Below are 12,006 nucleotides of genomic sequence, written 5' to 3' on the forward strand. Positions count from 1 at the left end.
TTGACCAGACGACCAACCACAACAAAACAAAACTTCTTACACAGGTGGCTAGTTTTCCTAGGAAGGCTGCTTACTGTCCTTGTCACAAGGCTCACTGTGACATTTTGGCATCCAGGTAGGACAAGGAGTTGGCTTCAAGGACCTCTCCTGCTGGGCTACCCCAGGACTCTGCCAAGCTTTCTTCCCAACTTGTCAACATGGCCTTCACACTGGCCAGCCCAGTCACCTACTTGTGTGGCCTTAAACCTAGTCAGACCTCGTAGTGATTTTTTCCATGGCTCCATTCCAGCTTGCCACAGAACTCCAGGAGCCATAAAGCAGAGTAGTCTCCATCTTCCCAAAGCTCCAAATGATGGCAGAGCCCAGGACAGGACTGTGAGCAGAGCTCCCTGCCTGATGTGTAATGGGGAAAACTTGGGTATTCTTGTTGGGCCCCGCTGCTAGAAAAATAAAGTAAAGGGATGACAGGGCAGGGGAGGGGGCAAGCAGTAACCAGGAAGTACCTTTGTGTGGGTTAAGAAGGAGCACAGTTCAAGTGAAAACAACCTTTCTGACCCAAACTTCCCACCTTGGATTCCCTGGGTGCCACTTCTCTTCCTAGGGGAGAGAGAAGTAGACCTTCTGGATCAGATACAAGTGTCTTTGGAGATTTCTGTCTGTACAGTTCAAACATTTATTGAACAGTCACTGTTTTACTGAGTCTTAGGGAGGGAGGTAGATTCAGTTAAGAGTACAAGAGTTTAGCAGCAGTCTGACTGGAAGCCCATCCTACAATGAATGACTGCTTCTGAAATCCACCTGCCATGCCACCAGACTCTGCTTGCCCTAGCGAGCTGTGAATCAGACCCCATTAATCAGAGACAGTAAAGGAAGGAGAGATCATGAGCCTTCCTCTAGGAATGGGGAAATCATAGCTCCTTCTGCTCTCCCCCAGGATTGTGTCCATTGATATACAATGGGATTATCAGGCTCCTTTACTGGGGCCATAGGAAATTCACAAATTGGCTCTGACCCTCAGAAAGCCAAGAGTTGAAGAGGAAACATCCATGACTGAGAAGTCTAGAAGGCTGACTGAGTAGTGTTATGAGGTCAGAATATGGGGGCCACTGGCTGGGTGGACATATGTAAAGACATATGGTCTACAGGTGGTGAAGCTCCCAAGACTAGCATGATAGGACATGGCTTCATCATGTCATGGCCTCTCCCTGTCTGTCTACTGAGGAAGTTTGAAGGTTTCTGAAAGTGGCTTCTCAGAATAAGAGGGAAGGGAGGGAGGGGGTGGGAAGACCTGAGGAAATGAGAACCTTCAGAGGAACCTCCTCAACTACAAAGGACTTCAGGCCCAAACAGGTTCACTATGTTTTCTCCTCTTGAACTCTAATTCAATCACTGCACCATGGCCTAAAACAAACCACACACAGCTCTCTGAAGGTAGAAAGCAAACCCTGCTTTATAAGGCCGAGTAGCTGTCATCGGCTTCTCTGCTGAGATATGAGGTACCAGCCAGTGAACCTTCTTCACCTTCTCCCTGTCCCCACCACCCCACCACCCCTCCAGATACCCATCTCTGTAATTTCACTGCTTCAAAAAAATACTCTGAAGAGGGGAACGGTGAGGGGGCAGGGGCTCAGACTGGCCGGCTGGCCAGTTCCCATGAGGTAGCTACACCAGGCTCCTGGGCAGGGGCTAGTGGAAAGAGGCCAGTCATGGGCTCACAGCAGCCAGGAGGGAGTCACCGGTTGACTGGGAGGTGGGGGAAGCAGAGAGTCTCAAAGTCCGCCCAGAGTATTTGTTCACAGGTAACATCTGCTTGGAGAGGCTGGGCTCTTTGCTGGTGTCTTCACTGTCTTTTGAGGAAATGGGTTTCCTGGGGAAAGAGGAAAAAAGACAAGCCTGGGTCTTCTTGGACTTGGGTATAGTCCCATCTTCAAAGAGTGGTACGATTCCCTACGAGGAGCTGTGTTTTGTGTGTTTTTTTAGAGAATGGGGACAAAGAAATAGCTGAGACACTCAACTATAGTTATATGGAGGTATAAATAATTGTAAAATATATTTATTTGAAGGCTTGAGAGCTTAAGTACAAGTATAAATGTGTGTGAGGGTAGGAGGGCTAAAAGATTTCCTACAGCTAGTGGGTATGGCAGAAAGTGGCCATTTCTACAGATGATTTTGTGCTCAGCTCAGCTCAGCATCCTGGGCATACCAAGAGCCAACCAATTGAAAAATGCTGATTTCATAACAGTCTGGGCATATCAGGAAAAGGATATTATAGCTGAAAATTCTGACTATCAACCAATTGAAAAATGCTGGCCTCATCATAATCTGGGAAGAGAGAAAGGAACAAAACTCTCTGAACTCATACCATTAAGATATTGTGTCTCAAATGTAAAAATAAATTTAAAATAAATTTTTAAAAGTATCCGAAGTCCTACCCAACACCGTTTCCTTGCAGCACTCACCCCAGCTTGCCAGCCTCTGATTTGGAGAAAGCACTGACCATCACATCACCCTTTGGCACAGTCAGAAGTGATGTCGGGAGAGACCACTGAAAGCAAAGGAAACAGTGAGGCTTAAATGTTCCAGGTCTTGGCACTCTCTCGCACCTCTGCCTCTGAGTGATGATCATGGGCTTCCCCCCTTCCCTACCCTTCATGCATGGGCCCACATGGGATAAAGTCTTGGTTTTCTCTCTATTGAGACATAAAGTTGAGGCTACAAAGCACTTTTTGATCCTTGAAAGAAAGGCACCCAGGGAATCCTAGAGGCAATTATTCCTTTGAAAAGGAAGGGCCATGAGACACAAAGGGAGGGCCTAGGGAGAAGTGGGAGGGTCTGGACCTCTACCCAATCCACACTGCAGGCTTCACGCAGAGGAGGGAGGACTCTGAGATGGAGCTGACCCCTCCCTCCCAATGGTATCACTTACCACTGGAGCAGACTCAGTGATGGCTCCTGTGTGGAACCCCTTGTAGCACCAACTCCTAAGCAGATCTACTCCTAGGACAAGATGAGTAGGGGTGGGATTTAAGAGAGCGGAATCAATTGGCCAATTCTTCTTGCCAGGGAAGCCCATTTCTTGGTCTACAGAGATTTAATCTCTCACTACTAGTAAACATGGCCTCCCGTGGGCAGGGAGGACACATCACCTTTGAGCTTGTTGCCATGGTACTTCTGTTCCCACTGGGTGGTGAGAATGTTGAAATAACGTGGCTGCTCAAAAAAGCGGAGATAGCGAGAAGAAATTCGAGAAGGAAAAATTCGTTCAAATTGACCCCGGCGGGAAAACTCGTCTTCCATCTCGACCAGAACCCGAACGTCATCTGGTGTCAGGACATCCAGCACAGATGCATAGAAGTCCTATGACCCAAGGAACAGGGGGGAGGAGAGTATGACAGAAAATATAAGCCAGAAACAGAGAATCAAGAAGCCAGGGTTTCAGGGAGAACAACTCTGGGGCCCTATGGCCCCAGGACTCTCAGGGGACCACCAAGGCAGCCTGGTGAGCCAGCTCTGGACCTCATCTGTTCCCAAGTCTACTGAGCTTAGCCAGGAGATGAATATATTCTTGGTCAGGGTGAGGGGAACCACTGGGGCACAAAGGTTAAGTGATTTGTTGGATGGGATCAATATCAGAATCCAGCAACTCAGATTTGGCAATAGCCTTATGTCTGTCCTCTTCCATCCAGCTTCCTCACCTGCTCTGAGAAAGCCAAGCCTTCCAAGGGCTCACTGCACCTCAGGGAAAGAAACCCAAAGGGTCTTCTACAGCTCTGAGGACAAGGGTGGGCTAGTACAGAATTTTTCCAAGGGCAGTGGTTCTTGAATACATGATAAAGGCCATCAACTCTCTCCCGAATGATGTACATGCCAACATATCTCTGCACACAAAGGAGGTTGTGGACCTAGACTAGGAAACCCTGCCCTAGACAGAAGAAAAACTGGTTGCAAATGTTTGAGTAGGGAAGCTTTCTGTTGGCACTGGGGGCAGTGGGGAGGGGGAGGGGCGGTAATCTCCTACCTGATCAGGAATTTTCTGGGTCAGGTAATAGGCTTTCTTCAACTTCTGTGCAGTGATTTGCTCTGGGGCCATTTGACATTTGTTCTTGGGGGAGCTGGGCAGGCTAAGGCAGAGGGCAGAAAGGGAGAAAGGGTAAGGTCAGCAGCTTCACATCCTGAGGATATGTGGAGAGAGGGTCCAGCTCAGGAAGATACCCTTTTCAAGAAAAGACAAAGAAGTATGGACAGATGTTAACTGAGTAGATTAGTGTGCAATGCACCCCATTCAAGCAGACTGTCTAAGAGTCAAAGAGCAAGTACCATGGAAAAACGTAAGGAGTATGGCCCTGCTGGTGTGGCTCAGTGAGAGCATCGGTCCATGCACCAAAGGGTCTCGGGCTTGATTTCCAGTCAAGGGCACGAGCTTGGGGTGCAGCCTGAGCTGAAGATTTGATCCCCAGCTCCGGAGGGGGCGCATGCAGGAAATAACCAATTGATGTGTCTCTTGTCTCAATGTTTCTCTCTCATCCTCCCTACATTCCCTCCCTCCTATGCTCTGTAAAATTTCCTCAGGTGAGGATTAACCAAAACAAAACAAAAAAAAGTAAGGAGTACAAAGTGCCCCTTCTAGGTGCATTTCAATAGTTAAAAAGGGCCCTGGAATAATTACTGTATATTCAGTTTAATTTAATTTAGTGAACATTTACTAAATACCCAGCTCAACCCTACTGGCTATGTGATCCTGGACAAATTACTTGACCTCCCTGTACCTTGGTCTCATCACCCACATCACTACAATTATCACCGAGAGATACAAAGATGGCCTCCAAGGAGCTCACAGGGTGGCAGGTGTCAAATGACAACTACAGCACAGAGCCCAACAAGAGTCTCTTAAGGTATGGTGAGGAAAGCAAGTTTTGTTACTGGCAACTTAGGAATTGAATTCCAGCTCTACCGCTTTGTAGCTGGATAACCTTAGGTGGGCTACTTAATCCTGGTGATTTTCAGCTTTCTCTTCTGTAAACTGAAGATACCAATACCAGCCTCATGGGGCTGCTATGGGGATAAGTTATAGGTTCTTCTTTACATAAAGCAGGTCCTGGCTAAATATTGGCTCCCTTCCCGCAAGAGTAGTTCTGAGAGCAGGCTTCATGAAGATGTTGCCCTGAGTTAGGCTTTGATGGATGGGTGAAGTCGAAACAGGGAGGTCTGGGTGAGGGGAATTTCAAGAGGAAGAAACCCTATGAGCAAAGGAGGGGACACTATGGGGAAACAGTGAGAAGCAACAAACGTTTTAGAGAGGAGACTGGATTAACTGATCTTTAGGATCCTTCCAACCTTGAGGTTCTCTGAGTGGTCTGGTTCATCAGAGCACGGAAACCAGAAGAGGAGTAAAGCGAGGGGTGCCTTAGAAACGGAGACTGGGGCCTTGATGCCCATGTGAGGAGTTGAAAGCTGAGTCCCCAGGCCCTATGAAGATTCCTGAACAGGTGAGCAGTATAACTAAACTTGCTTTTAGGGGCACAGACATGGCAGAGGTGTGTGGATAACTGTAGGGGCAGATCAAGCAGCAAAGGAGACCCAGCAGGTGGAACATACTGACATTATTCCTTCTCAGATTCACAAAGGGGCTGTTCATGCTGCCAGCCAAGCTGCAGACAAGCAAGGAGGCTGACCTGATGGAGCTGTTGGAGCAGCTGGAGCTGGGAATGTCCTCTGTGTTGGGCAGAACAAAGCCTGCCAGGTTCAGAAGGTCACGGATCATCTGGCCTTTGATGCTGATGTCCAATGGAGAGTTAGAGTGGAGGCTTCAAGGAAAGGTTGGAAAGAGTGGTAAAAACACACTCTAAAACTGTTTCCAATCATATGTCCAAGTCAGTGCTAGCTCCATTTACTCCCTGGCTTCCCCAGGATAAAAGGACTCTGATATTCAAACTCACGAGCACCATCATGGGGATCTTCCTGCCCCACAGATAGTGAGTAACCTTACTCAGGGAGGTTCTTGCCCATGACCTTCATTTGTTAGGGAAAAGCAAGTGGTGGGAGCAAGTTCAAAAGAACAAATTTTAACAACCCCTGCCCTAGCCAGTTTGGTTCAGTGAGAGCGTCGGATTGAAGGGAACCGGGTTCAATTCCAGTCAAGGGCATACGCCTGGGTTGCGGGCTCAATCCCCAGTTGGGGGCATACAGGAGGCAGCCAATCAATGATTCTCTCTCATCACTGATGTCTCCATCTCTCTCTCTCCCTCTTCCTTCCTTTCTGAAATCAATAAAAATATATATTTAAAAAAATTTTAACAACCCCTCTCCATCCTCAAAGAACCCTGAAATAATGGCAAAGAATGAGGAATGAATAAACAAACAGATGCTGAAGGGAAAACACAACTTCTAATGAAGGAAAAGTCTTCCCAAAGCCAGCAAGATTGGAGCAGAAATAGGACCATGAGCATAAAGAAAGGGTTCTGCTGTGAGTGCCCTGACACCACCACCTACCTCGGGGAAATGTTGACCTCCAGGACCCAGGGCTTAAGGTTCTCATCCAGCATGATGTCAAAACCAAAGAGCTCGTGGCAACTATAGGGCCGCCGCACGTACATCTTCAGCAGGCTGGTCACGTAGGGTTCTGACCTGGTCATACGGAGAAGGGAGGCCTTACCCAGAGCTGCCCTGCCAATGAAGTGGCCCAAAGATGGGAGAGCAGAAGCAAGCCAGAAAAAGCAGCTCTCAAGAGGCCTCTGATGTGGGGCCAGCATCTGGGGATGGATTTCATAGAAGAGCAGAATTTAACTCTATCCATTCCTTCCTACTCCCTTAGAAACTGAAACACAGCACTAAGTCTGGAGCACAGCAGTGTGGAACCCATGATAAAAGAGGGGCTTTCGTGGCAGGCCTCACACCAGGTGGCAGTGTGACTCACGAGATGATGGTTTTGACAACAACATCCTTTATCTTCTCCCAGATGGCATCACTATTGACTCCTTTCTGGCTCAGGTAGCTCCATAAAGCCTTCAGTGCCCTGCAACGTGGGAAAGGGAGTACAAGTATTTGGGGTTATATTCTATGAATTGAGTGCTGAAGAGAAAGAAAAAGGAATAAGAAGCACAAAAGTATTTTCTTCCTATCTCTTCTTTTGATGTTTTGAATTAAGACAGAGTTGAGCTTGGATGCAAAGAGACCAATTCTTTGCCAAGTGTTTAAATATCTTGGGTCTTATATTAATCTTCCATTCATCATCTCCTTGAACCTCCCCTAACCCCAGAACCCTGTGCTCCTCTAGGTCTCCATTGACAGAGACACTGCCTAGGTACCATTTGTGGCCCTGGCAGGCCGTTTCATCTGCATTGGCCTGGTACTCAGCATTCTTTTTATTGACACTGTAGTTGGTCAGGTGCATGAACTTGTTACCAAGGCTCTTCATGGAAGGGGAATACCTGAAAGGAGGAGAAAAGCAGAGGTAAGATGAGGAGATAACAATCAGACAATAGTTCAAACATTTACCATATCCTGAGGAGGTAATGGACAAGTGGACAGATCTTTTCAGATGCACAAGAGCCTCAGAAGTAGGTATGGTGGTAAGGTTTCTAGAACAGCACAGCTAAACTCCTCTCCTTTATCCGACCTCAGTCCTGCAGGAAGACCTTCCCCAGATTCACTGAAGTAGAGAACCTCCTTATTTCCCATTCCTCGTATGATATTGTGATTTATAATCCTTGCCCTCAACTTTCTGACACACAGTTCCTAAAACCCTTGTAAAATCCTAAGTGATAAGAGCATTAGAGCATCTTTTTTCTAATATTGGCCATTGGCCCAGTTCCTGACACAGGATTCCTGAAACCCTTATGAAGTCCTATGTAATAAGAGTGAGTTTTATTCTAATGAAGAGCTTTGGGGTGGGCTCCTGGATAAGGCTGGTCACTAGAAAGAATAAGCCATGATTATAAGCTTGGAATTTTCAGCCTGACCCCCCATTCTCTTAAGATGGGAGATAGGCTGAAAATGGATGAGTATGATCCATCATGCCTATGTGATAAAGCCTCCATAAAACCCCAAAAGTAGAGGGTTCAGAACGCTTCTGGGTAGGTGAACATGTGGAGGAGTAGAGAGAATGGTGCCCCCAGAAGAGGAATGAAAGCTCCTAGCCTACACATCTCTTCCATCTGGATGTTCATCTATATTTTTTATCCTATTCTTTCATAATAAATCAGTGAACATAAGTAAATTGTGTTCTGTGAGCCACTCGACCAAATTAACAGAACCCTAGGAGAGGTCATGAGAATCTGATTTATAGCCGATGGGTCAAAAGCACATGTGGCAATGTGGACTTGTGACTGGCATCTGAAGTGGGCAGTGGGGAGCCTTGTGAGGATGAGCTCTTAACCTGTAGGATCTGATGCTAACTCCAGGCAGATGATGTCAGAATTGAGTTGCACTGTGGGATACCTAGCTGGTATTGCAGAGATTTTATTGGTGTGGGGAAAAGTCCCCAGATATTTGGTGACCAGAAGTGTCCGAAGCAGATACAGAGGAGGAAAGGAAGACTAGGTTTTCCTACATATACCTCAAGTTCTCCTTTGCTAACAAAAACTACCAAAACATTTGTTATTTTTCTGTTGGGTGTCCTCCAGTTTCCGTTCCTCTCAGGAAAGCAAATCCCCAGAGCTGTCAGGGTGACACCTCACCACTAGCACATACTTGCAACTGGCAAAGCGGACGAGTCCATCTGAAAAGAGGTAAATCCGTAGAGGATCATAGCAGGTGACGTAAACATAGATTCGCAGATCAAATTTGCTGCCACTGATGAGGTAGGGTTTGTGTAGATACCTACGTACAGAAAGGCCAGCTTCAGGAACATGATAGATGAGGTAGGGTTCAGTGGGTAATTGAGCCATGACAAAAGCCAGCCAACAGTCCCCGAGATAAAGACTAAAACAGTTGGCTGAGGACAGGCTTTGGCTGGAAGGACAAAGGACAGAAGAACATGACAAAAAGGGAACCTCCAGGCTGAGGAAATGAGAAAATGGGAAGGGGGATCTGAGCTGCGGCAGACTCACCTCTGTACCAGAAGGGGCCTTCTCTTGGGGAGCTGACTCCACTTGTGAATGACCTGGATGCCAATGCCCCGAGCTGATGCTGGCTAGAAGTCAAGTGCACAGGAGATGAGATTTGCTCATGGCCAATACTGTTGTTCCCATTCTCAGACCATGACCTACTACCTCACTGTGACCCACTCACTGGTTTAACAATCCACTTTTGGCGGCTGCTGCTCTCCCAGGTTTTGCGCAGGAGCTTAGCATCCTGGGGCAGGATGAAGGACTGGGGGAAGAAACTGAACTCCTTCTTGCCAAAGCAGTTCTGCATGCGGGACAGGTTCCGCCACAGCCGGTCCTTTCGCCCAATTTGGAATGAACCTGGGAAGTGGTTTAGCTACAGGAGGGACAAAGGGTGAGAGCAGGGAGAGGGCCCAGGTAAGATCATGAGGAAGATGGCAGGACTCCCTCTCCCATTCCAACTTCCTTAGCAACTTTCTAAGTTCCTGTTCGATCCTCTTCTCACCATCTCATGGTCCTCAAGAATTCAGCTGCCAAGCACTCACCAAAAAATGATTAAAAGACAAAACAACAAAATTTAGTGCCTTCCAGGAGTTGACAGTTCATGACATATAATACCAATTAAGGCAGATATGATATCCACCTTAAGTGCAAAGAAAAAGCTATTAAGTCTTTTTCCACTACAGCCTATAATACAAAGATAAGAAAGTACCTGGCCTTCATTCAGTAAGGCTGGGGCAAGGGACTCACTCATTCCAATATGAGACCAGAGTCCTCTTTATACATATTCAGCTTGGAGGAAGGGAGGCAAAGTGGTTACAGAGGAAACAATAAACTGAAAACAGTGGTTATAGGGGAAACATAATAAACTGAAAACAGATGTTGCATCTCTAGACACATTAGAGAATAATGTCTTTGAGAGGCTGTGCCTGCCCAAGTCACTGCAGCTGAACTGCTAAATGTGTGTGATCTGCTAGGGTCACACTGCACCCTCTCCTGTACTTTCTCCACTCCTCTATAAGCCTTTCTGACTTCTGTCATCCACCTCTTCCCCCACTACCAATCTCCTCCTGCCCAGTCCAAACCCCTAAAGAGCACCTCAGAAAGAGCTCCTACCTTCTGGTGCCCCCGAAGAGATCGGAAACTAGAAGACTTCATGTGGTGACCCCAGCAGCCCAGCCAGTCATCATTTTCTATAGAAGACACACCAGGGAGTCAGTCCCTAGGACAGAGAGATCCCCAGAGGCCCGAGAAATGCCACTGGGGCTGGGCATATAGCTCTAGACCCTATTTTCTAAGAGTTACCATGGAGCTGTCCTACATGAGGTCCTGGGGTCACAGGTAGAACAATGACTCTCTGTCTTCCAGTTTTGAGGAATAGGCTCCAGCCCAGAAGGAGTTCAGAGCTATGTCATATGAGACTGGCAACTTCAGGACAAGATCCCCACATAGCAGGAAGTATCCAGGGCTCCCTTCCTCCCAAAGCCCATTTGTTGGGACAGATTCAGAATAAGGCAAGTGACTCACTCTTGCTGATTTTGAAGTGGGACCGTCCAATGGTCTGTTTGACAATGTTTGGGGTCACTGTGCTCATCTTCCACCGCAGCAGCTTCCTTTGTTCCCAGGGAAGTTTCTCCACTGGGAGAAAGTGGGGGTGGGGCGGTTGGAAAAGAGCAGGAGAGTCACGGTTAGAAGAGGAAAGAGATGGCATTATTGCTCCACCTTTCCTGAGTAGGTAAGTCACTAAGTATTGTTTCTGATCAGAGTTTCAGTGGGGAAGAGGGGGGACTGCACAGGAATGAGCGCAGAAAGGAGGAGAGGTTGAAAGGGGAAAGAAACAAGGTTAGAGGGCAAGAATAATGCATGAGATTATGGGCTGAGAAGGATCAGCTCAAGGACAGACAAGAAAAAGGTCTGCATATCAAACCGGTGAACCAGGTGGAGGACCAAGCACCATAAGAGACATTCTGGAAAGCCCCTCCAATCCTTTTGCCACCTCCTCCCAACTTTGCTAGCACCCTTCTCCTGGGGCTCTTCTGGGCTTACACAATTGGCCAGGTTTACCTTTCTCATCCCGAGTGCCAAAGTAGATGGTAGGAGGCACATTGGGAAAGAGACTGTAGATAAGGGCTGGCCGGACAACTTTCTCATTGGAAAGAGGTTTCGTCAGAGCCTCAATGCAGCCCCTAAGAAGAGAAACAGACATGTGGTACAAAGGAAAAGCCATGGTCCTGAAGTATTGTTACTACTACATATAATTTCTTTGGGAGTGCTGTCTTTTAATTGTACTTCTATAAGTGCTCAATAATTATTTTGCAAATATCAATAAGGTGCTAACCTATATATAGTCACACCTTTAAATGTTACCTGAAGACAAGGCTTTTGATACTTCATTCTGTAATACAGCTCCAAAATTTCCTGTGACAAGCTACAGGCTGGGGAAATCCCTGGAAAGAGTGGTTCTGGCCCTAGCTGGTTTGGCTCAGTGGATAGAGCGTCAGTCTGCAGGCTGAAGGGCCCCAGGTTTGATTCTGGTCAAGGGAACATGCCCAGGTTGCCAGCTTGATCCTCAGTAGGGGGAGTGCAGGAGGCAGCCGATCAATGATTCTCTCTCATCATTGATGTTTCTATCTCTCTCTCCCTCTCTCTCCCTTCCTCTCTGAAATCAATAAAAACAAATATAAATAAATAAATAAATAAATAAATAAATAAATAAGAGTGGTTCTGAGAGCAGGTAATGAGTTTGGGTGGCTACTAGTAGAGGAATATGCTACACTAAGACAAAGAGAAATAAATGAAGAGAGAAAAAGAATGATATGGATAATTTAAAAAGGGAAAAAGCAACAAAAAGAAAAGAAATAGTGATACTTCTAACTCATTTTATATTTAGACTTCTCTGAAGATAAACATGGTTGATTAATGCTCTCCTCCATCTTGGAAATGATTTGACACCAAATTATGT

The 12,006-nt window shown here is 46.8% G+C and overlaps 1 protein-coding gene across 1 annotated transcript in view; it reads right to left on the reverse strand.

The window, feature by feature from the left end:
• Positions 1-1,426: 1,426 nt before the first annotated feature.
• Positions 1,427-12,006, reverse strand: part of TTLL4 (tubulin tyrosine ligase like 4) — a 31,031-nt gene continuing 20,451 nt past the window's right edge. Inside the window, 15 exon segments of the mRNA XM_028150965.2 lie at positions 1,427-1,867; positions 2,460-2,545; positions 2,927-2,997; positions 3,147-3,357; positions 4,019-4,121; positions 5,673-5,804; positions 6,490-6,624; positions 6,914-7,012; positions 7,305-7,427; positions 8,689-8,817; positions 9,048-9,130; positions 9,229-9,420; positions 10,161-10,237; positions 10,572-10,682; positions 11,109-11,230. Coding sequence (XP_028006766.2) covers positions 1,705-1,867; positions 2,460-2,545; positions 2,927-2,997; positions 3,147-3,357; positions 4,019-4,121; positions 5,673-5,804; positions 6,490-6,624; positions 6,914-7,012; positions 7,305-7,427; positions 8,689-8,817; positions 9,048-9,130; positions 9,229-9,420; positions 10,161-10,237; positions 10,572-10,682; positions 11,109-11,230 — 1,837 coding nt within the window. The 3' untranslated portion in view covers positions 1,427-1,704.

The sequence above is a fragment of the Eptesicus fuscus genome, chromosome 11 (genome assembly GCF_027574615.1).
Source record: "Eptesicus fuscus isolate TK198812 chromosome 11, DD_ASM_mEF_20220401, whole genome shotgun sequence".
NCBI lineage: Eukaryota > Metazoa > Chordata > Mammalia > Chiroptera > Vespertilionidae > Eptesicus > Eptesicus fuscus.